We start from the raw sequence: 24352 nt of genomic DNA, 5'->3' as shown, positions 1-24352 counted from the left end.
AATCACGTGAACTGGATGCTCTCACTCCGCGACAAACTTCTTTATACTGCAATTTCAGTTTCCAAGGCAGCTCAGATTTCTCTCATGGACAGATGAATATATGGTGACCCCGGGGCTCTTTCTACATCGGCCGTTGCTGGCTTGTCCGACGTATTTTAGCGTTCGATTTACTTCCACCAAGACATGCGACCCTTTAAGGATTCTCTTCTGCGGCTCTGATAGCTTCAGCATTGCATCGCTGAATACCCTTTACAAAGAACATGTCAATAATCCGGAAACAATTGCCTCAATTGACGTTGTTTGCAGGCCTGGGAAGAGAGTTGGGCGAGGTTTAAAAAACTTTCGTGAAGGTGCTTATACTTATATCAATAGTCATATCTATTTTGAGCAACAAGGCTAACGTTGAGAATAAAGTCCCAATTAAAGCTGCTGCAACCCAACTGTCACTCCCGGTCCATGAAATCGACACGTTTACTGGCTGGAAAGTGAGTACCCTTTACATAAATAGAAGCTAGCATATCGCGTCATCTGACTTTTTCAATGAGAAGCCCCCGCGACCGCAAGGGGCTGACATCAATTTGATCATTGCTGTTTCATTTGGTCTTTTCGTCCCACATCGAATACTTAGCACTGCAAAATATGGAGGTCTTAATGTTCACCCTTCCTTGCTTCCAGAGTAAGTTTTATCCTACCCGCTGGTTGGGCGGTCAATCTTAACTGAATATATTCAGTTTTCGAGGGCCTGCCCCTTTGCACCATACGCTCTTAGCCGGAGAGACCAGAACGGGAGTTACGCTCCAGACACTTGATGCGAAGAAGTTTGACCACGGAATTATCCTTGATCAAACACCACCTCCAGGCTTCAGCATACCGGATCCAGATACGTGTGATGTTCCGCGTCTGTTGAATTTGGTGTCTGAGAAAGGCGCACAGATGCTCGTGGAGGGTATTAGAAATCGTGTTTTTGTTCCCCCTCTGAAAGGCGTGGGATGGCTTAAACCAGTTGAAGGAGTTTCTCTTCGGTATGCCGGGAAGATCACATCGGAAGACCGACATATCAATTGGAAATCCTGGACTGCAGATGAAATAAGTCGATGCCAACGGGTCCTTGGGCTATTGTGGAACAATGCTGTTGTTCGGGTTGCCCCCGGCGGTAATCACGAGCACAAGAGAGTTATATTCACGAAGATGGAAGTTGTTGATTCTATCCCGGGCAGCCCCTGCTCGACCCAAATCGATCCTGGGTTGGTATTCGCGGTTTCAGATCCAGAGACTGAAACTGATGGATTAGATCAATCCTTATACGTAACTACGAGTGACAAGAAGATTTTCCGGATACACGAAATTAAAGTTCAAGGCCAATCATCAGCACCTGCTTATCGAGCTGCGAAGAAAGCTAACATGTTGGATCTACAACCTATATATTCTCCACTGCCCGCTATATTTTTTGCAGGCCTTGAATAATACAAATCTTGAATATTGGGCGATATAGAGGACATATTGAGTTATTAATTTTCTTACGAACTTCCCATGACACCCCTACTAGTTTACGCGAGGCGGTCCTGAGTACGATCTATACGTATTTTGTTGCATTATTGTTATATTCGAGGAGTTCAAATAACGAGATGGGAGTTTATACAGGTTCTCTATCCCTCCCACATCCGTCGTTAGCTTAAAAACAGCTCGACGCATTCATATCTTCCTCTGCCGGAAGGAGCAACATTATCGAATGAAGCAGCCCGAATCTAATTTTTCCACAATCAATAATTTCCTTTCAACCAATGATTCTGGAGATAAAGATATCCATACCAACTTGGATCTGTTGCCCAGTCATGGACGTATTTTTGGCAAGTGTGATAAATACATCGGCGCAGTCCTCAAGATCAGGCTTTGTGATGCACGCAGTTAGGGCCTTTCATCAACACTCTTTTCTAGCATGCATTTACGGTATTTAGGTACTTACTACATGCTTTAGGACGGCCTTCTCTTCGTATCCGTTGATTGCCTCCTTGGGGAATTTCTCGCCCTGCCTTGGATATTAACATATATATATCGACAGCCAGATAGTTATCCGGGCTGCACATACCCATTCCGTGAGGATAAGTCCTGGTAGAACAGCATTGGTGCGGATCTTCGATCCCTGAGTTGAAGCCAGTGCTTTCATCAGATGCAGTCCTATTATGAGTCAGCTAAGATGGACGACGGAGAGTTCTATGTAGGATATGCGGATTTGCCCACCTGCAGCTTTAGAAACGGAGTACGCCATGCTACTCCCTGCTTGGGAAATACCCTGAAGCATTCTTTAGCCTAAACGCCTTCTTCCTATACCGTCTAATGGAACATAATACTGACCGCAGTGGATGATGTCATGATGAAGACACCACCTTCGGGATTCGCGTTGAAAGTTGTCTCTGCCTCTCGGAATATGTGCAAGTTTGCTTTAACATTAGTCGCCCAGCACTGTTGTTAGAGGGTGGAGGTGGGAGATTAGCATTTTATATTTCCTTCCTAATGTTCATAGGAATTGGACTAAAAAAAAATGCATACCTTGTCCCATTCCGCTTCGTTCAATCCATTCAGATCTCCGAATCTGGAGAATTTTGTCCAGCCCTAGAAAAATCATTTTATGTTTAGTTAAGCATCTTTTTATTACTTCTACTTCTCTTTCTCTACTTCCATGAGAAGAAAAGTGCAATGGAACTCGTACAGCATTAGATATCACAATATCAAGGCCTCCCAGCCGCGCAATCGTTTCCTTGACCAGCCTAATGCAATCTGCCTGGATGCCTACATCCTGTAGAAATATCAATATTGTCTTGATATCAGCACGTGATCTCCCCCCATAGTTGCAAATTCGAAATCCTTGTACGTACTGCTTGCACAAGAACGACCTTAGCATTATACTTCTTTTCCAATTCCTCAGCAGTTCCCTTTGCACGAGCTTCGTTTGAGACGTAGTTGATTGCGATGTTGGAACCCTCAGCCGCGAACTTTTTGGCTACGAGAGCTCCTAGACCTCTTTACAGAGGAAGCGGAGAATTAGAATTTAGATTCATTTATGCATTCTTCCTCCCTCCCCTCTCCTTAGTTTGGGTTGTTTGGGTATGTTCAGAAGCGGGACTTTCGTGGCGGGTAAAATTGCCAGTAAACGAACCTTGAGCCTCCCGTAATTAGAATATTTCTTCCCTTGAGACAGTATGGCATGGCTGTGTCGGATTTCTAGATTCGAGAGTTTTTGAAAAGAAGGGAGTAATATTCGATATGATTGAAGTTCTGAGGATTTTTCGACTCTACTAAAACACGGTATTCAGGTTATGTATATATAAGGTTTACTTGCTTGATGGTTTACACCTTGTCCAGCGTAAACCGCCCTCAGAATCCCACTGTTCCACAGCCATATATTTCTCGAAAAAGTTCCACAGCGCTGAGGGGATCGGCGCTGAGGGGTTCGTTGATAGCTTAAACGGCACACTTTTAGTTACTAATAACCTCGGCATTTAAAGGAATTGTGGAGACTTTTCCTATTTAACTTGGAAAAACCTAACGTTGACCCAGAAACAATGGAGGACAATCAATTGTTTTTCCTTTTTTTTTTGCCACTAGTCTTTTCGTTGCGCAAGTTCCCGATCAATCAACTTTGATGCTGTTATCCAACCCCATCAAACCCACTCACAGAAGACACTCTTTTTCTGGTCCATATTGCCGATTCACTTTACAATACGAAGATGAATTCCACTGGATAATTTTATACGACTCAGAGCTATCATCATCGCAGTTTCTTGTCGATGATCTTGAGGGCGTATGTGCTGCGTTGACGAGTAGTATTTTTTATGCTGTTTCCCCTGAGAAAGGGGTTACCATATCTGCTTTTGATATCCCAAAGTGTGGATTATAGGCAAACGCAGGGAAAATGCATATTGTCTCGCAGCAGTTGTACATTGGAAGTGCACAAAGATAAGGCCCTTGGGCTTGCTGGCTACTTTCGTGTTCATCAGAAACAGGTCCATGCTGTTCTTTTGATCATTTTTGATCGGAATGATATATAGTACAGCCCAACAGAGCAACCCATTTGTCAAACAGTACCATGGAATTATGAGATATGTTTGTCTCTTATTCCAGCCTTTATATGGCATTTGCTTCTGCTTTCAATCAGACTTCTCTCTCACCGAGAGATCAACTGGATGTACTGTGACTGATCAAATTTTGTCAGATACAATGAGCCTAAGACTGTATCTCAGCTAGATATCCCTGGTGAGCAGCTGTCAGTCCCGATGAAGAGTCAATTCGACCAGTGCATGAGAGTCTCTTACCCAAGGAAGCTGCCTTCTTCAGATGCGCTGCTTGCTGGACAAAGGTGCACGTGCCATCTGGACTTGTCACTATTCTTAACCCCTTTCCTGTCCAAATGGCTGCCATCTTCAACATTTTATCTCACTGTCATGTACAGAACCCCAGTACGTAAACCTTCATTCACCTCTAAAATTAATCCATTATTTTTTCAGTTCTAGAAAGCTTTCGACAAGAAAACGAAAGAGTAGAGGTTATGGGGACGTCACCTAGTGGGGAGACGGAAGACGCGTTCGTTTCTCAAGCTGGAGACATCAACCCAGCCAACAAAGGTAACGTTATCAAACTGGGGATAGATGTTGCTCTACTCAAGTAGCATTTTAAGGAGTTTGCTACCAGGTAGCTAACGGGAAATCTGGAGGGAAAACCTGTAGCTGCAACGTCTGGAAGCTCCATGAACCACAGGGCTCGCTATTGTTTCAAAATCAGACTGCTGCCAAAGTTTCAGAGCTACCTAGCGAAACGTATTGGACGTGGTAGTAAAAGGGAATTGGGGAATCAACTACGTCTGTCATCCCTTGTAGCCCTCCATTCCTCTTATGTGCAAAAGGTGAATGTGCAAAAATGAACTAACATTGGGTCGTCAAGACATGTCAACTGCAGAACCTCCCCCTGCTGTGAAATTCAAGACAATGTCGCATAAAGTTAAAAACTTGATGGGATTTACCACTCTGAAAACCGCTATTGTAGCCATAGAGAGTGCTAGGCCTGGGAATACTCTTGCAACAGACGAAATGCCCGAAGAATACAGTCATTTCAGACAGGATTTGCCCATGGAAGGCTATGAGGACTTTGAGGCCCAGAACCCAACAACTGACATCATATTAAACGATACAGTTATTCACCCCCTGCGAATTAATCCGGTAACAAGTGAAGAAGAGCTCAAGGAGCTTGACGTCACTGACGAGTACAGCAACATTTCCGGTATCGATGAACCGCTTGAACCGTCAGAATCTCCCCCGGTGTACACAATGTCCACCGTTATCACGGTTGATAAAGATGAGGAAAGGGGTAGTTCGCGAGGAAGCACAATTTACAGTCAGAAGAAAGCTGATGATCGCAGCTCTACCACTTCCGTTAGTATTTCGTCTTTGTCTCTATTCACCCCGCTGGGTCCGTCGGTGGCCAGGAGGGGACTGGGTCTGTCTCTGGACGTTGAACGCCTAGTTCCTCGTTCACCCTATCGCATGGGCAGGGAACGCCGCTATGGCTGGATCGAAGGACAGCCGTTTCACGTTTAAGTAAAGGAAGCCATCTCATTTCAAGTTATGTCGGAATATATATGAGACACAACTTACTGGCTTTAAAAGTTTCTTCTCTTGCCGTATTTGTTTCCATTTCGGCGGTTACTTTTCTAGGTGGTTTCTCCTTTCGATCGGGTCCTTTCTTTACATTGTTCATTTTTCTTTCTTCTCTTTTATCTTGTCTCATTTTATCTTCAATCTGGATTTCTTCCCTTCGAAGCCTCTGTCCGCTTCGAAGAATCTGGTAATGGAGGGGCTAAGCAGCAACACATCTCCACTCTTCATTTGATTTTAACCTTTACTTATTCCCAGCTGGCCCCCAGACGGCAATTTCCACCTTGGAACTTGAACCAGTTTTTCCCTATTATTTTCTTGTTACCTGCTCACAGAAATCGCAAGGTTTCACGATTGTTCGGTGCCAAGGCAGGTGATGAATTTCTCTTCATATTTCGATTTTTTCATTTGCTTTATCCAGTTAAAACATGTATTCAAATGTTTGTGGCTTGCAGTTTTCTTCAAAAGTTGAGGCGCAGACATGCCTTTAAAAGAGCGAGTTAGTTTTTATGCTTAACTAATCCGTACCCTGGTACTTTATCGTTTCTTTTGAATTGTAATGTATCAACTTCGAAGATGCACTTACATGACTGGAATTGACCTCGTTACCGATATGACAATACCGGCGTACAGTTCATATTTAATTTGGGAGTGAGAATCCGAGCAAAAAAATATGTAGATTATGGGAATACCCAAATGAAATAGTATATAAGATAAGAAAAAGAAGACCAGTCGATGTTTTACCTTGATATAACGCAAGCATGGTGATTGACAAGGTATTCATGAACAAACACATCATAACCCATACACACTGGAATCCACAGACAGAAACAATATAAAATGAAAGAGAGAAGCAGGAAACAATGCATACCTAATCCTACCATACAAGGACCAAAAGGATCCCCGAATAAAACCCCCCTTCTGTTCTCGCTAAGATTCTCTCTCACACGCCTAAATACGGAGCCACTTTCCCACCCACATCTCCGAAACGCCAGCAAGAAAGAGGGCGTCGTAAAAAGTAACAAGATGTAGCATCGATCATGTAAGTTTTTGTTTAATGAAAAAGGACCGGAGGTGGGAGAGTTGCCATGCGCAAGTCAGTGAAAGAAGGGCGAGTTGGATTAGAGTCCAGCGGACCACTCTGGCGTTGGTGGCTTCAGACTGATCGCGGAACAATGCTTCCCGTTCCTATGATGAGAGTTAGATCAGTATAGTGAAAATTAGTAGCCCGTAGAGGGATATAACATAATATCACATACCCGTTGGAAAACCTGCTCTCGGCGGATATCTTGAAGTCTGCTATTGAGATTTTTGACTCTCTGAGCCATATCTTCCATTTTAGATTTATCTTCACTCTCGATTTTGCTGGTTTCTCCAATGGCCATGTCGACGGTCAATTTAACCGCAGGCGAACCCGCAAGCCATCCTCCAGAACCCGTGTCTGGGGTGAAACAGAGCTTGTGCTGGCCGGCATCTGCGGCGGAGAAGGTGAAACGTCCAGCATTCCCTCCACGCTGGAAGACGACGCGGTGATCATTATCAAATGTCTCATCTACCGTGATAGTAATGCCAACAGCAGGATCCGTAGTGTAAAGGCTGGTTTCCGGCTGTAAGACTTCAGCCTTGTAATGACCTGGCGCCAGACAGAGTCAGCACAAAAAATCCACTCAAATTCATTAGAGAGATTGGCGAAGTGCAATCTATCACGGATTCAAAGAAATGCTAACCAACAACTAGAGTACCATGAGGCAGTTCCTCAAAGAAGCATTTTTGATGCTTTGGTTGGATGTAGAAATAGAGGGAGTGTACAGGAGTCAAAAGGGTGAGGACCGCAACAATTGCGAAAAAGGACGACAGCCAGGGCTGCGAACGCGACATCATGATGGAGATTTCAAGCCAGGGAACGGCTGGAATTGCAGAGTCTCCCTGAAATCTTGAGCCTGTGTTGATCCGTTGATGTCTGATATCCTGAAATAAAGTAGTATACGGGGGGTTTAAGTTGCAGCCAGAGCGTTGAAGTGTCCACTTCGAAGGTCACAAGGATGCAAACAGTGTAAACATCCGCAGTTGGAATCCTCCCCCAGATATCCGTGACAAAGAACGACTTACACCGGGCAAACTTATCAATAAATCCACATTTTCATCGTAAACCCATTTCCTTTTCTACGAGGGGTATCTATATCTAGAGGCCTTTTGCGATCCATCTATTTCTTTACTATATATTGTTTCTGGGCGCGACATCGTGCTCCGCATCGGCAGCATGGCCATCGCAGATGTCCGTGATATGCTCGATCTGCCCGTCGATGGTGGGCATCCTAGACCTCACAAGAAACAAAAAGTCGTTGAAAAAAGACCCGGTAAGCGGAACTTTGGACTTATTATCTTGATTCTTCTGTGAGCTAACAGTGATACACTTTGATAGAGGGTATTACTCGCGAGCTCTTTGCTCTTCTTGGCGAGCGTGCTCCGCCAATCGCTCTGAACGAGAATAAATACAAGGGACGGCGGAAATGGGTGAGCAAACTGAAAGTGCGGCCATGGTAAGGCTTATTATATCGGGATAGGGTCTTTGGAAATACTCGTGCTGATGCGATTCACCCATTGTAGGGAGATGGCACCGTTTGAAAACGACGCCCGTTCCGATGGCCTTGTTCTTCGACACTGGCAGCGAAAACGTGTTCCCGGTAACGAAGCACCCTCCGGTGAAAATGCAGTGTCCGATTGGGAGGATAAAACGCAAACCGAAACCGCAGAACAGAGAGATGAGGAACCCTATCCATTCGCGAAATATAACGTCAAAGTCCAGGTTCCAAAGCGGTATACAGATGAACAATACAATCGGTACCTAAAAAGCCATAACTGGAGTCGTGAAGAGACGGACTATCTTATGGAAATCGTCGAGGAATATGATTTACGATGGGTCGTAATCGTGGATAGATACGAATATCCCCCAAACCCACCAGGAACCGAGGGCGACTTAACCGCGCTTGTCTCAACGACAAAACGTCGAACGATGGAAGAGATGAAGTCTCGCTATTATACCGTTGCCGCAAACATGCTGGCACTTGAAAACCCACCGTCTGAGATGTCTGAAACAGAGTTCGACCTTCACGAGAAGATGATGAAATATGACCCTGAACAAGAGAGAGCTCGCAAAGATTTGGCGATTTTACAATTGAACCGATCCAAGGACGAAGTTAATGAAGAAACTCTTCTCCTGGAGGAACTTAAACGCATCGTGGCCAACGAAAAGACTTTTATCGAAGAACGAAAAGAACTCTACGCCAGACTGGAAGCCCCGATCAGCACCAGTAATGCCACGATGTACCAATCAAGTCAAGGCTTATCGCAACTCCTCCAATCCCTTCTGCATGCCGATAAAAACAAGAAAAGACGTTCAATTATGGGGCCAGAAACCGGCACGTCCAGCCCTGCCAGCAGCCAACCAGGTGCTCAAAATCCCCCCCAGAGCGCTCGCGAAAGTAGGCCCCAGACTCCTGCTGCCACGGCACCGGTACCCACAACGACCAAGAAAGCTGCCGCCAGTGCTGCAGCCCAACAACAAGCCATCAAAACCCTAACTCCCGCCGAAGAAGCCAAGTATGGTGTCACCCGCCATGACCGTCTTGCCTCGGGCGTCCAGTTCCGCAATGACAGGGCGCAAAAGCTCACACAGGCAAAATCCAACATCCAATCACAGAAACTTGCTGCTGCGCTTACTGAACTTTCCATCCCACCCCGCCTCGTCATGCCGACGGAGAAAGTGTGCAAGGAATTTGAAAAACTGATACACTCGGTCAATTTGCTGCTTGACGTGCGCAAGTTTGCGGAGAAAGTTGAGGGAGAAATTCGTGTGCTGGAGGCTGCTAAGCAAGATCGGGGAAGGAAGGAGAGGGAGAGGTTGGAGCAGGAGGCTAGGAAAGCTGGAGGAGGGAATGCTGGTGCAGGAAAGGCGGATGAGAATCAGCAGGAGAATAAAGGAAAAGAGGGTGTGGGAGAGGACAAGGGAGCTGCTACTCCTGTAGCTGCGGCTCCTGTCGAGGTAGAAGCGCCAGCGGTGAGAGGGCAGAGTGAAGCCGGTGCTCTTAATAATGAAACTGACGAAGGGGCGAAAGAGACTGGCGCGGAGGGTGTAGGAGCCGCTGGCTCGACCAGGTCTCACAAACGAAGCGCCAGTGTTTTAAGCGCGGTTAGTGACAAGAGTTCGAAGAGGCAGAGAAAGTAGATGGTAAGAAGCATGTTTTAGTTTTCCTGATTATGGGAGTTTGGGGTGGAATTTTTTAGGCTTTTGCAGTCTTTTGTACCCTTGCTATTAACTTTGTAATAGTTAAGTACACCTAGCTACTTGATTCTTCGCTACAAGGGACAGATGGGGTTGATGGATACGCACCGGAGTTAGGAATATTTTAGTACATAATTTCTGTTTGAAACCGGCCTGTCGCTTTATCTTCTCTAACCCGCTCGACCTGGTTGCTCCATACATCCCAAGGTTTATTTGAAACCGTACCAACCTTGACCTGACATTTGTAGGGCCTTCACTTCCTGTGTCCTAGGTCTCAAATGTATATCTGCTGGAGCAAAAACCCCATATCCTACTTCATTTAACTACCAGTGACGACACGGCATCTTTTGTGAAACGGGCGGAAGTTGAATTGGAACATACCTAATGAGCAAAATGTTATCAAAAAGTCCTATCGCTTTATCTGAACATATGTCTATGGATAATCTACGTCGTACCAACCAGCAAGTTGCCAGGGATAGGGGTAAAAATAACGCCAACCTCCTCCGATCCGTTCACATTTACATATGTGGTAAAAAAAACAGGATATAACAAAAGACGGGGGACGTTCAAACTCTCGATACAAAGCAACTTCAAAAAAGGCCCGCAAAACCTTCCATGCCGATTTTTCAAAAACCACAGGAACCTTTCCACAATGATCTGTGATGAATCTCGATCTTCCATAACCAGACCTAGCCAATCCGTCCCCTACTGCCCCCAGGCCCGCTCTACTAGTTTAAGCAATCTATCCCTCGACGCTACCTCGTTAACAAGTTGTTCCTCCTTAAATTCCATAGTTGAGTTACGTAAATCCATGCTGGTCGATATTTTGTCGGATTTTTGCTTGTCGATCGGACCTTCGGGAGTACCCTTTGATACATCTACGCCATGACACATGTTCTTCGAAGAGCAAGACATGAACAGGTCTTCATCAGAGAATGTTCCAATGCAGTCATCGTACAAGCGCGACCAACCGTCCGCAGAACCTGGCTCTATCGAACTGTCCAACCCAATCAAGTTGAAAGCAGAGAGATCGGGCTTATCTTCGGGATGTAATAGAGGAGTTGGGGGAGGTTTGACCTTATTCTTCGGAGTAACGACCGGTGTCTGAGCTTTCATACGTTGCTTATGTCGGTTAACTTCCAGCCTGATATCTCCAATTTGCTCAAAAATAGGGTAACCAGTTGGTCCCCCAGGGATAATTTCAAGATCCGGATCCCTCAGGTCGTTGCTTCTCGAGGCATCCCTCCTAAAGCCAGCGCGGTATCGCCTACGATCAATGGTATCGGAGCGATGCAGCCTGATCCAGTTAAACATCCCCGAACTCTTTCTAACAGAAACACGTATAACAGTTTTGTCATTTCCAGCTTGTGGCATGGGGCCGCTCTTTTTGTCGCTATTCGGCTCGGACGGCTGCTGAGTTGCGAAATCCCGGGCAACAACATTATCAGAGTGTCCAGCAGACTGGCTTTTTGCGTTCTTATTGTGGCTTGGGAATCTAGCCCACGATGAGAAGAACTTTTTGTGGCTATTAACACAATCGTTGCCGTTCTTCTGCAGTCCTGTTAGCCTCACTTGAGACCCCATGCCCTCACAGCCAAGTTCCCACTCATACCCCTGGTTATTGCTTGCATCACTCTGCTGACAGACGGCAGTTGAGTCACTGTGTAGTCTTCTAGAGTCTTCTAAAATATATTTCGGACTTAATAATCCTTCTCCAGGTAAGTTCGATGGATCAACTCTTTCAACGCCAGCGGCGTATTCTTCAATAGCTCTGCGTTTTTTGCCCTGTTGTACTGAATTTGATGTATATTCGTCTGCTTCCTTGACAAAACGATAGCCGTAACCCCGGCGTTTACCATCGGACAGCCACCCATCGCTGAAACTCCTTCTTGTATCTTTTAAGTCACACTTACTGTTCCGAATTATAGGGTCACTGGCACAACTGGAACATCGGTCATTATCACTGAAATCTTCGATGAACCTGCTTTGAGTATGAGGTATCATTTGCTGCCCAGCTGGTAAATTTTTAACAGGAGCGCTTAGGTTGCTGAGAGATTTCGACTGTTCGTTATTGAGGAGATAGAATGACTCACTGCTGGTGGATACTATCGTATTGGAGCCAGCGACGGTATGCTTTTCTTTGAACTGGGATGCCTGTGGTTCAAATCCCGGCGTTGGGCTATCAGTTCGGCTTTTTCTAAAGTCCGGGAGAATCCTCTGGTAGTTTAGCCTTTGGGAGGTCGGAGCTAATGGTTGTCGATCAATTCTGGGAGCCCAATTAGATTCCCATGAAAATCTATACAGAGGCGACTCTAGACGCGGAGCACGCGGTAGATTATCGGCATCTTGACCACTGGGAAGATTTCCTATGTCTTCTATGCAATTTGACGAACTAGATATGGATATAGGTGCAAACCCTGGGGATGTGAGAGAGCAGGGGCTTGTATGGAAACGGTCATTGAACCCATCAAATCCTTGACCTGTTGCTTCATCCCACATTCCTGATGCTGTTCCATCAAAGCCAGTTGGAAACAAACTACGGTTCATCCCCAAGGACCCGTTTGGGCTTCCGGTATTAGATAGCACCATTCTGGTATTATTAAGAACACCGGATATGCCGCTGCTGATACATTCCGTGATTTGCGGGGTTCCAATACAGCGTGCATCACTATCATACTCCGCATCGCCGGTAGTCGTGAAATCAACATTGATGATGGAATTCGTATGGAGGTCTGCATCCTGGGAGGCAGCGCCATGTTGGCTAACGCCATGCTCCTTGAATTTCATGGAGGACTTTCTAGACACATGTGACTCCCTGGAAAGCCTCCTTCGAATTTTATGAGAAAGCTGAGCTAAACTGAGCCGACTGGCCTTGGAATTGAGATGTTTCGTTCGATTGACAGTCGTACGTGGAAACTGTTGAACATCTGGGGTAGTTTGAGGGCTCTGAGTGTTTGTGCGGGACGTAGAAGAGCGAAAAATTGCCTCAAAAGCGAGTCTTTCCTCACTTATATTGTTTGCGACGGCAGAAGTGAATCTGGGTGGAAGTTCAGGGGGGGATAAACTGTTTGGGATCGGGGGATCCCCAGCCTTAGGGTTTGAAAACTTTGATCGCTGGCTTCGGGGGCATGGACTGAAAACCATTTTGAACAGCTTACGGCTGATTGCTTGCAGCAACTCTTCTGTTGGTGAGTCTAAGCTATTAAAATTTTAGCTCGAATAAGGGGAAGCTGGGTCACAATATGAGTGCCAAATTCACAGAAGTAGGGGTATAAGGCGTGGAGCGTTCTTCTCAACCAGTTTTATCGCTGCTGGTCATCTATCCTTCTATAGCCAGTGGAACGAAGACACAGATAAGCCTGCAATAGAACAGAGCAATAAAATGCAGTAAAATATAAACACGACATCTTCTCTTGTTTACACGCCGGAAACTGGAGGAGGAAGGAGTTGAAAAAGTTGTATATATATATATATATATATATATATGTGTGTGTGTGTGTGTGTGTGTGTGTGTGTACACATACATACATACATATATGTAGATGGCGGCTTCCATTTTCCACGTCCAAAACAGAAATATCCTATTGAACTGTAACTGTGTAGCAGTAAAATACATCAAGGGGAGTATCCGCCGCGGAGGATCATGCGCCGTGGCACTTTCTATGTCACGGATATACATACGTACATACATATGGGTACATAGATGGAACAGTCGGAGAAGTGCCAATTCCACCTTCCTTTCGCACGCTTGTGGAGGATGTGAGCATGTTCATAGTGCTGCATCACCTTAATCCCTTTTTGAGCCCCACTGTCGTTGTTCACATACAAACATAGGGACTGGATCCCGTCCACTCAGCAGCACTGAAGCCACTCGCCGGCCCATCAAAAGTTGTGTGGGTGACCACCAGCGAATCCGGGCTTTCGATGATTTTTGGCATCTCTCTCTCTCTCTCTCTCTCTCTCTCTCTCTCTCTCTCACTCTCTCTCTTCCCCCCCCCCCCCCCCTTTTTTTTTTAATATTTTGATATTTTGTTTTATAATCATTTGGCTTGAGCTTTGGTATTACTGTCAACTGCCGAAGGAAGATCTTATAAACCCAAAGGATTTCAATGGAGACACAAGTCCTGTTGATATGAAGGGACTTGGGACAGCTGCAGTGTCTTCGCAACTTTCTCTTGCTGCTGATGAGATATTCTTGTGTTATCATTTGCAGCCGTGTGGATGTAAGATCTGGGTCATATTCAAATATCGGATGTAACTGATATAACATTGTTTTCCTCAGGGGGCATCCAACAAAAGTTGAGATTGATATCACATGGCCAGGATACCCGCCAAGGCCGCTCCAAACTCGGCTTGGTCACGTGTTTTCTGCAGCATGGTGTGAGACCAGAGGTCCGCTCCAGCCAATCATAGCGCACCAAAGATCCTCCCACCAATATTTTCTTTTTCTTCCTCCTGCTCTTTTCTCCCCCTCCATCCACAACCCACATCCTCTTCACTCTCTCCATCCTCTACTCTTCCACCTTCTCTTAATCTACTCTTTTATCGATTAATGGGAATTACCCTAGTTTGTGTGTGTCAGGGCTTGCAGATACCAATTCACTGTGCTTTACAACCCCCCCACGTCTGAATACTCAATATTTGAGTATCAATTTTCGGTGTCTGAATAGAAAACTGCAAAAATGGTTCAGTCGTAAGTGCACTCACTCTACATATTTTAATTGAGGCACCATGCTAACCAGTGATAAAGATCTGTCCTCGGTTTCCCCCGTATGGGCCGTCTTCGAGACCTGAAGAAGGCCACCGAAGCATACTGGGCAGGAAAGCTCTCTCGCGATGAGTTGCTCAAAGAGGGAAAGAGACTGCGCCTGGAGCATTGGCAAATCCAAAAGAAAGCTGGTGTTGATCTCATCCCCAGCAATGACTTTGCTTTCTACGACCAAGTCCTTGACCACATTCAACTCTTTGGGGTACGTTTAATTATTCCTGTCGTTCCGTGACCTACCATTTCCTTCTCCAGGTTGCTCTAACAAATATCTCGCAGGCAATCCCCGAGAGATATTCCAAGTATGGCCTCCACCCTGTTGATGAATACTTCGCCATGGGGCGAGGTCTGCAGAGACCTGCCAAGGATGGTGAGGCCGCTGTGGACGTTCCCAGTCTGGTAAGACTCTTCCAACACCCAGACAACGCATATAAAGAAATTCCCACATCCTAACATATTCTCAGGAAATGGTGAAATGGTTCGACTCGAACTACCATTACGTTAAGCCTACGCTGCAGGACTCCCAGACGTTCACTTTGTCAAGCAATCCTAAGCCCGTTGTTGAGTTTATGGAGGCGAAGGAGGCTGGCATTACCACCCGTCCAGTCCTTCTCGGCCCAGTTTCCTTCCTTGCCCTCGCCAAAGCCGATCGTGGCCAGACCGTTGACCCTATTTCCCTCATTGGTAAACTCGTTCCCCTGTATGTTGAGCTTTTAGCCCGGCTCAAGGCTGCCGGAGCTGAGGATGTTCAGGTCGATGAACCCGTCTTGGTTTTCGATTTGTCTGAGAAGACGAAGGCTGCGTTCAAACCCACATACGAAATGTTGGGCGCCCTTGGTGACAAGGCACCCCGCCTGGTCTTAGCCACGTATTTTGGTGACATTGTCCACAACATTGATGTCCTTCCTTCCCTTCAGAATCTTCATGGTATCCATGTCGACTTGGTCCGCAACCCAGAGCAGCTCGACACCGTGATCAATGCTCTTGGACCCAAACAAATTCTATCTGCTGGTGTTGTTGATGGCCGCAATATCTGGAAGACCAACTTCAAGCGAGCCATCGAGATCGTTGAGACCGCTGTCCAGAAACTTGGCAAGGAAAGCGTTATTGTTGCCACTTCTAGCTCGCTTCTTCATACTCCTCACACCCTCGAGAGCGAGAAGACCCTGGACCCGGAGGTGCGAGATTGGTTCAGCTTCGCTGTTGAGAAGGCCAGCGAAGTAGTTGTCATTGCAAAGGCTGTCACTGAAGGCCCTGCCTCTGTGCGGGAAGAAATTGAGGCTAACTCCAAGTCGGTCCAAGCCCGTGCATCATCCAAGCGGACTAATGATCCCAAGGTCAAGGAGAGACAAGATGCTGTCACTGACGAATTGCACAAACGCAATTCCCCCTTCCCAGTCAGAATCAGCCAGCAGCAGAAGAAGCTCAACCTTCCTTTGTTCCCAACCACCACCATCGGGTCCTTCCCCCAAACCAAACACATCCGTCTCCAACGGAACAAGTTCACCAAAAATGAGATTACAGCAGAGGAATACGAGAAATTCATCGAGAAAGAAATCCAAGATGTTGTCAAAATCCAAGAGGAACTGGATTTGGATGTATTTGTCCACGGAGAGCCGGAACGTAATGATATGGTTCAGTACTTCGGCGAGAGATTGACTGGATATGTCTTTACTACCCACGCTTGGGTTCAGAGTTATGGTTCCCGCTGCGTACGCCCTCCGATTATTGTCGGAGATATTTCCCGTCCAGCCCCCATGACCGTTAAAGAGTCGAAATATGCCGTCTCCATCTCCAAGAAGCCAATGAAGGGTATGCTTACTGGACCAATCACCTGTCTGCGGTGGTCTTTCCCTCGTGACGATATTCACCAGTCCGTGCAAGCTCAGCAGCTGGCTCTTGCTCTTCGCGATGAGGTTGTTGACTTGGAAGCTGCTGGTATCGATGTCATTCAAGTTGATGAGCCGGCTCTCCGTGAAGGTCTTCCCCTCCGCTCTGGAAAGGAACGTGAGGCTTACCTCGACTGGGCCGTTAAGGCTTTTCGACTTGCCACTTCCGGCGTCCAGGATAGCACCCAAATTCATTCCCACTTCTGCTATTCCGAGTTCCAGGACTTCTTCCACGCAATCGCAGCCCTCGATGCCGATGTTCTCAGTATCGAGAACAGCAAGAGTGACGCCAAGCTTCTCAAGGTCTTCGTCGACGAAGCCTACCCGCGACACATCGGTCCCGGTGTATACGATATCCACTCTCCTCGTGTCCCAAGTGAGCAAGAGATCAGGGACCGCATCGAAGAGATGCTTCAATACCTTCGACCAGATCAACTCTGGATCGATCCCGATTGCGGTCTCAAGACGCGGCAATGGCCTGAGACCAAGGCAGCTCTCACCAACATGGTAAATGCTGCCAAGTTCTTCCGCCAAAGGTATGCTAAATAAATTAGCATTGATTAAAACACCCAGGGATTTTTTTGTGTGTTTTGTTGTGTCGCAATTACGCTCAACACGTTGTGACTAGGATATATGGATAACGGAGCTTATTAATGATTACAAGATATGGAGACGACTTATTCAAATAGGGAATGATTTAACATGCATGCATTCAAAAAAAAAAACGGTGTTCCAGGGGAGCTGGGACTGAATAACAAATTTTTTTGTGGAAGGGAATATGGTATGACATGACAGGGAGAGATAGAAAGGTGCACAGTTTTTTTTTAAAAAAAAAAATACCCATGATCTCAACATCAGCGTTTTTTTTAGTCATATTCATTCAGTTAAATTTTTAAGATTAATTTAAAAAAAAAAATAAAAGGTTGTTTTCTTGACTAAATTTATACGTGTGATACCCCCTATTCCGCTCTCTAATTACATGACTGCTCAAGTTATTCAACTAGAGCCTAAAGGAATAGCTAATGGAAAGGAATATGTATACACAAAGCTAGTTGTGAATATCCCAGAAGCACCTTTATATATTCTACATAAAATGAAACACCACATCATCACTTTTAGTCAAACAAATCTTCACTCCCGTTAGAATATTTAACATACAGCATCTGAAAATTAGAAGAAATAACCCAATATAAGAACACTTGGAATAGTAAATCTTATCACAACCACTTTACATACGGCACAAACGCGCCACGCCTGCCTACCCTCTCCTCCCCAAATCGCTCCACATACCAATTCCGCCCCCAGCTTGCACGCGCCGCTGTGGTTAACACAGAATTTACAAAAAGCGCGATTGCAGGTAGTGGGAAAGACAGACCCCACTTGTTTAGCAGGAGGGTAGCTAGGGGAGCGTAATACGGAGCGAGAGCTAGGCTGGGAGTGGTAGCAGAAGTTGGAGCTGGGGAGGGCGTTATGGAGAATCCGATCAGGAGGAATCCAAACCATTCGATCCATTCCAAGGTGTAGTGTGGAAATAGTATTGTGCGGAACCAGCCGGTTGGAGGGGGAAGGATGTAGACTTTGTCGTACTTGTTTTTGAGGTTGTTAGAACTATCATCCCGTTTGTCGACTTCTTCCCTTCGTAGGCGGAAGAGGACTCCCTCTGCTCTTATGTTGCCGTACATGCCTATGAAAAATAGGCAGAGTCCGATGTAGGGTAAATATTCCACTGGGAAATATGACGTGGAGAACTTTGATGGATGATGTGACTGCAGCGCCGTGGAACCAAGCATGGGTGTCCCATAACCTAACAACCAGCCTGCTAGACAGCTTGAGTTGAGATAGTTGAATCCCAATGCTGAAAGGATTATGATCAGGTGGATTGGCGACATGCTTGGGGCGAGGAAGAGGGGTGTTATGACCGCCCGGTTTAGATAGTGGAGGACATATAGACATGCGACTACTTTATGCCAGATGGGTAACTGGCCGTCTGGGAAGCTGGAGGGGATGGCGTAGAGGGTGTAGAGGAGGTTGATGGCACCGACGCTTTCCATGCAGAGCCAGGCATAGCGGCCGGGAAAGTTAAGGCGGGAGGAAGGGAGGGAAGTTTTCCCTTGTGGGTGGAAGGGAACAGTCCATTGTATGAGGGTTACCTATGGAGAACGGTTAGCTTTACCCCTCCGGCCCCCCTTTTTTTTGATTTTTTTTTTCTCTTCTTTCATCATTCTTGATACGTGAGATTTGCCTGAGATGATTGATCTGTTGGACTGGAATTGGGGCTACTAACAAGAGGGAAGTACTGAAATATACTGAGCAGAATTACGTAGACTGTTGGAGATACGGGCGGGAGGAACTGCTGAGCCGGTGGGAGGGAGCTAACCCATTCTAAGAAGTGCATGTCTTCGAATGCAGCATCTGAGAACAATTGCCTGGGATTAAATCAGTTGTTGGTTGTTGGTGTTGGAACTGTTCATGGATATTACTAAGTACTGGCATAGGAGGTTTTAAGGTTGGCTGCCGAATATCGAAGTCAAAACACCAAAAGAACTACATATTTCAAAATATTATAGAATCTTTCAACATGCAGAATATACTAAAATTTAATTCCTAGATTTGATTGACCTTATCTCTATACACTTGAATTTAACATGTTTGCTGATTGTTGTTATTTCAATTAAAAATAATGAGCAATGTATATGTTTTCATCTAAATAAAGATAGTTTCTTTATATTTTCAAAGTTACAATTTGAGTTCTACTCTTTATTTCTATAAAGATTTTATTTTTGTTATAGTTGATGACATTTTGATATATCAAAGAGAATATATTAATAAACTAGTTTTTTATAACAACTTAATATGGTATTTAGATAAGTGCGCTATTAGTTGATTAAAATTTATATTATTTAAAAATATGCAGTTATATTATCAAAATGACTTATAAAGTGCAGTAACTACTTGTAATAATTGTGCTACTGAATAAAGCTTTAGCATTTTCTCTTAGAACAAAAAGATAAATTTATTAAGAGAAGAAAAAAAGAATAAAAACTAAAAAATTAATAAAAAATTTTATATAAATCAGAATTTTTTTTTTAAATTTAGATATAAATTATTTTAATTATAAAAAATTATTTAGTAGATCAATTATAGTAATAATGATTGATAATTTATATAAATTAAATATAACTTTATTTTCAAAAGTATATATATTTTTATATTAAGTTATTATATTTTTTTAATTAAACTTAATATTTTCTGTGATATCTATATATATAATAATATAATATTTATTTAATTTTTTATTTTAATTTATTTATTTTTTTAATAATAATAAATAATTATTTATAATAAATTAATATTTAAATAGTAATTTTTATAATTAAAATTCTTCATTTAGATTATTTTATTTATATTTATTTTTGATAGTTTTATTTTATTTTTTCTCTTTTAATAAATAAAATTTTTTATTTATAAAAAAAAATACTAGAGCTATATTTAATAATATATTTATTATATTATAAATTTATTTATTTGATTTATTTAATTTAATAAAAAAATTATTTTAAGAATAAATTATTATTTATAATTTAAACTTTTTAATTTTATAAATAAAAACTTTTGAATATTATTTATAAAATAATAACTTTTTAATTTTATTTTTAAAGTAAAAACTTTTAAATTTTATAAAATTAAATAAATTTATAATATAATAAATATTTATTAAATATAATATTAAAATTATTTTTTATATAAAATAAAGTTAGAAAAAAGTAAAATTTTTATATAAATTAAAATAAAAAAAATAATTTAAATATAAATAATTATAATTATAAAAAATTATTAATTAAATAATAATTTATTATAAATATATTTAAATTAATAGTTTTTTAAATTAATGTAAACTTTATTTTATTTATTTAATATAAAGTAATAATATATTTTAATTATAATTAATTATTATATTTATTTTTTTAATAATAATAAAATTTTCTTTTAATTTTTATATTATACTACATTAATTTTTTTTTAACTTTTAACTATAATCTATTAATTAACCATTTTAGTCTTATTTTTTTCAAGGTTAACTTTAATTTATATTGTATACTCTTTTCAGTAAAGCTAATGCTTTTATGATTAAGTCTAATTAAATTTAAAATTTAAAAGGTTAATCTCAAGGGTAGACGGTTGAAAATGCCAGCAGAAGGTAGGATAAGTGCCCAGGGGTTTTGCCATCATTGAGGATCGAGTATCTTCGACTATCTCATGTACTGCAATTAGCCGCGCATAGACGCGCGTTAAAATGAAGACAATGTTGGCCATCTGCTGCTTTGCGTTTTGCGGAGCGCTAGTCCGTAATAGGAAGCTTGGCGCCCACATAAAACGCCAAACTACCTGAGACGCGTCTAATTAGAACTACAAAATATGACAACTAACTAGCGGAATGGATTGAAAAATTCTATTAGAGATTCGTGGAACATCATCCGTTGACTGGGACTATGGATTGATTAATTACTACCCAATAACAAATTGTTTTGTCATGATACGCAGTGAATGCGTAAAAATTTTGTCATCTCAGTCTCTTGATTCTGGTCTCTTCATTTTGTTATCTTCAAATTTGTTAGAGCCTAAGTTGTTGCTGCTATTCTCGCAAAATTAGCTTTGCTCCCTATTAGCTATCAAATGGTTAGTCACCGGCAAGATCTTTCTACAATACCTCTCCTCGATCCTGAAGGAAGGATACATGGCCTCCCCCACATCGCCAGCAATATGGCTACCGTCTCTTAAAGTACGCCAGCTTCAACGTCTTGCCTCCCTAACGGGGATATTGTCTTCAGGCGCCAAATCGATCCTGATTGAACGGTTGTATCAAAACCTCCATGTTAGCATACAACAACCAGTACACAATGTGAACCAAGAGGAATGTTCAATAGATGACAAAAAGACGGCAAGCATTCTAAGTATCGACATGGGCATTCGAAATTTTGGCCTTCGCCCATTTAGTCGTTCCCGCGGGACACGCTGGCCGTACCAAGTCTGGGGAATTTAAGCCTCCTATTTTAAAGGCGTGGTATCGCCTAGCTGTCCCTTCCTTTGTGTCAAAATTCTGACCGGGCTTTGAATTTTAATCTGGACGATGAGATGAGACCTAAGAAAAAAATTACCAAGGATCGAAAATCCTTGCCACTTAATGGACCTGATGCATCGTCAGGGTGTGATTCGACGCACGTCCCAGGAAATGGAGACGGAAACAAGGTGAAGCAAAAGGAATCATTTGCTCCCAAGGTCTATGCCGCACATGCATACACGCTCATGTCATCACTTCTGGCCACATATAAACCAACACATGTCCTCATTGAAAGGCAACGATTTCGGTCTGGTGGAGGCAGCGCCGTTCCAGAATGGACCATTCGTGTTGGAGTCTTTGAAGGAATGCTTTATGCCGTGCTTCGCGCCATGCAGCAAGAACGGAAAGGGGAAATAGCCAATATCGTCGTTCAAGGGGTAGAACCACAGAGGGTATTGAGGTACTGGATTGATCATGAAGAAGGCCTAGACTTGCCCCCCAAAGGCAAACTGATGGGAAGCTCGCCAACCCCCAATGTGTCTAAGAAACTCAGCTCGAGTAAGTGCAAGCAAATCAAGATAGATCGGATTGGCGAACTACTTTCGTCATGTATTGGGATAGACGTGGACTCCACATCATCAACAGGCACAGGCGACCACCTAGGCATAAATCTTGGTGATGACGGTCAGATTCATGAGGTGGTCAAAGCATATTTGAAGAAATGGAAGAAGTTAAAGGGAGGAAAGTTGTCAACAAAGCGGACCTCTGGTGCCACAACAGATAATTCACAGACTCTAGAAATTGAGAAACTTGATGACCTAGCCGATTGCTTGCTACAAGGGATTACATGGCTGGAGTGGCAGAACACACTACAAAACGTCGCTCGTCACGGGTTTGATGTTGTTTCATCGAAAATGGGTGATTGATTCGAGAAGGTTTAATTGTGATGACAACCGACCGCAACTAGAACCTTGAACAAGCTCCACTATATACGGTAATCGCGTCTTAGCCATGCCGTTCGTTGGCCAGGATTGGAGGTTGATTGGATCTGGAACTAAGTGTTGGGCTTTAATTTTGCTTTTTGCATTTCTTTTAACTTTCATTCTCACCAAGGATTGTGTATACGAATTTTGTTAGTTCCTGTTCTGGTAGAAGTTAATTAATATTATGAGAGACCTGTTTTCCTTCGCAGCGAACAAAATGCTTTCATGCTTAACCGCTTTGAAGCTCCCCATGTGATAGAAGGGGATAGGAAGTTAAGGAACAATATTAGTGGGGAAGAGGTTTCAGGAGTAGTGTGTATTGTCGCCTATGCAGTTACAGGTCCCAAGGGTCAAGAACCCGCACAAGGAGAGTGGGACAATACGTAGAAAGCATACCCATGGAATTAGATCAACGAACTGGAACGTTTCAAAATTCGAAGGAATATATATTGTTAAATTAATATGTGTGCACTTCACTGCCTTTATTATCTCCCCGTTCAGTTTCACTTTACCATGCTTAACTAATTGCCTACGTCGTGGAGCAGAACAGGATAAGAATAGGATTGAATAAATAAAAGGGAAAACAAACGCATGCCATGTAGCTATCCAAGGAGAGAAAGAAAAACTGAAAACTCCGACAGAAAGATATATGAGTCCTAAATTCGTCAAGGCCGGAAACAGGAAACTGTCTCATGGTAAATTTTTAAAAATCTCTTGTTGCATTTCTGTCAAGTTTGGGATAAAATAGTAATAGAAACAAACAATCCCTGCAGTTAGAAAAGGTATCGAATAAGGGAAGAACAAAAAAAAAAAAAAAATGAGGACAGATACTAGAAATGAAAATAAAAAATTAGCCTGGACATTGGGCCAAGGAAACGTTTGATGACGGATTCCACATATAACTAGTTAATGACAACCATGAATTATGAAAGAGGATTAACTAACTTTCTATCATTTCTATCATTTCTTTTGCTGTCTGCACCAAAACCAAGGCCCTTTCTCAAATACCATTTCGTATACTAGAAAATATCCTGACCAAAAGATCCAAATAAAATAAAATAAAATAAACAAATAAATGATAAATCCAAAAGCAAGTGACCTCGTTTCAAAATATTCGATCTTCGGTATGAACGCTTAGAAATTGCTCGCACAAAATTAAGGACCAAATTTGAACACGCTAGATTAAAATGGTCGCTACATCACCCTTTCACGGTCCTGGGGATAATGGGTTTTGCTAAGCTATTTAAAGCGGTAACCACCAGTTGGAAAGATGTGATTTCTCGTGTGGAATCCGGAAGATGCAGTGGGGTATTGAGGCTCGATCGTTGTGGTGACGTTAATTCCTCTATATGAACCAGGGAATCGGATCGGGAGAGCAGTCGCTGATGAAGTTGTGCAAGTGGTGGTCGGGTTCACAGTAGGGTCGGTTTGCGATGGGTTGAGAACTGGATCAGTGGGAACACTAGCGCTGACTAGGGCAGCAGCAGCATTGGTTGACTCAACACTGATGATTGAAGCAGTCTATAAAATGTGTCAGATAGGTTGAAAAATAGAAATCTGGATGGAGTACTTACCACAGTGACAGTACTGAAATGGGTAGCTGTTACAATGTGTTCACAGTTACCATTTCCATTTCCATTTCCATTTCCACTGCCATTGGCCACTGCCATTTCCACTGCCGTTTCCACTGCCATTTCCACTGCCATTTCCACTGCCATTTCCACTGCCA

The 24352-nt window shown here is 43.2% G+C and overlaps 10 protein-coding genes across 10 annotated transcripts in view; 5 read left to right on the top strand and 5 right to left on the bottom strand.

The window, feature by feature from the left end:
* Positions 1-100: 100 nt before the first annotated feature.
* Positions 101-1464, top strand: PADG_08335 (methionyl-tRNA formyltransferase; the record flags this gene model as incomplete). The annotated part of the gene is made up of 4 exons (XM_010765275.1): positions 101-350; positions 415-485; positions 549-676; positions 732-1464. The coding sequence occupies 4 exons, from the start codon at positions 101-103 to the stop codon at positions 1462-1464; spliced, it is 1182 nt and encodes a 393-aa protein (XP_010763577.1).
* A 310-nt stretch (positions 1465-1774) lies between these two features.
* Positions 1775-3204, bottom strand: PADG_08334 (uncharacterized protein; the record flags this gene model as incomplete). Its single annotated transcript, XM_010765274.1, has 9 exons — positions 1775-1888; positions 1964-2026; positions 2087-2175; positions 2239-2290; positions 2353-2460; positions 2548-2610; positions 2708-2794; positions 2874-3018; positions 3155-3204. The coding sequence occupies 9 exons, from the start codon at positions 3202-3204 to the stop codon at positions 1775-1777; spliced, it is 771 nt and encodes a 256-aa protein (XP_010763576.1).
* A 1201-nt stretch (positions 3205-4405) lies between these two features.
* PADG_08333 (uncharacterized protein) lies at positions 4406-5588 on the top strand (the record flags this gene model as incomplete). Its single annotated transcript, XM_010765273.1, has 4 exons — positions 4406-4454; positions 4503-4619; positions 4722-4853; positions 4936-5588. 4 exons carry the CDS (start codon positions 4406-4408, stop codon positions 5586-5588), a joined length of 951 nt encoding a protein of 316 aa, XP_010763575.1.
* A 1095-nt stretch (positions 5589-6683) lies between these two features.
* PADG_08332 (uncharacterized protein) lies at positions 6684-7526 on the bottom strand (the record flags this gene model as incomplete). Its single annotated transcript, XM_010765272.1, has 3 exons — positions 6684-6833; positions 6905-7278; positions 7373-7526. 3 exons carry the CDS (start codon positions 7524-7526, stop codon positions 6684-6686), a joined length of 678 nt encoding a protein of 225 aa, XP_010763574.1.
* A 379-nt stretch (positions 7527-7905) lies between these two features.
* PADG_08331 (uncharacterized protein) lies at positions 7906-9870 on the top strand (the record flags this gene model as incomplete). The annotated part of the gene is made up of 3 exons (XM_010765271.1): positions 7906-8002; positions 8068-8185; positions 8253-9870. The coding sequence occupies 3 exons, from the start codon at positions 7906-7908 to the stop codon at positions 9868-9870; spliced, it is 1833 nt and encodes a 610-aa protein (XP_010763573.1).
* A 762-nt stretch (positions 9871-10632) lies between these two features.
* PADG_08330 (uncharacterized protein) lies at positions 10633-13071 on the bottom strand (the record flags this gene model as incomplete). The annotated part of the gene is made up of 1 exon (XM_010765229.1): positions 10633-13071. One exon carries the CDS (start codon positions 13069-13071, stop codon positions 10633-10635), a length of 2439 nt encoding a protein of 812 aa, XP_010763531.1.
* A 1538-nt stretch (positions 13072-14609) lies between these two features.
* PADG_08328 (5-methyltetrahydropteroyltriglutamate-homocysteine S-methyltransferase) lies at positions 14610-17130 on the top strand (the record flags this gene model as incomplete). The annotated part of the gene is made up of 4 exons (XM_010765270.1): positions 14610-14620; positions 14678-14897; positions 14972-15091; positions 15157-17130. 4 exons carry the CDS (start codon positions 14610-14612, stop codon positions 17128-17130), a joined length of 2325 nt encoding a protein of 774 aa, XP_010763572.1.
* Positions 17131-17798: 668 nt separating this feature from the next.
* Positions 17799-18976, bottom strand: PADG_08327 (uncharacterized protein; the record flags this gene model as incomplete). Its single annotated transcript, XM_010765269.1, has 2 exons — positions 17799-18731; positions 18866-18976. 2 exons carry the CDS (start codon positions 18974-18976, stop codon positions 17799-17801), a joined length of 1044 nt encoding a protein of 347 aa, XP_010763571.1.
* Positions 18977-21316: 2340 nt separating this feature from the next.
* On the top strand, positions 21317-22566 carry PADG_08326 (uncharacterized protein; the record flags this gene model as incomplete). Its single annotated transcript, XM_010765228.1, has 2 exons — positions 21317-21607; positions 21655-22566. 2 exons carry the CDS (start codon positions 21317-21319, stop codon positions 22564-22566), a joined length of 1203 nt encoding a protein of 400 aa, XP_010763530.1.
* Positions 22567-23862: 1296 nt separating this feature from the next.
* The window catches only part of PADG_12424 (uncharacterized protein), a gene marked incomplete at both ends in the record, with an annotated part of 4959 nt that continues 4469 nt past the window's right edge, over positions 23863-24352 (bottom strand). The window contains 2 exons of the mRNA XM_010765285.1: positions 23863-24144; positions 24198-24346. Coding sequence (XP_010763587.1) covers positions 23863-24144; positions 24198-24346 — 431 coding nt within the window. The remainder of the gene's footprint in view (positions 24145-24197; positions 24347-24352) is intronic.

The sequence above is a fragment of the Paracoccidioides brasiliensis genome (genome assembly GCF_000150735.1).
Source record: "Paracoccidioides brasiliensis Pb18 unplaced genomic scaffold supercont2.15, whole genome shotgun sequence".
Classification (NCBI taxonomy): Eukaryota; Fungi; Ascomycota; class Eurotiomycetes; order Onygenales; family Ajellomycetaceae; genus Paracoccidioides; species Paracoccidioides brasiliensis.
Note: the sequence above shows the minus strand (reverse complement) of the source record. Positions and strands in the feature narration are given on the sequence as shown.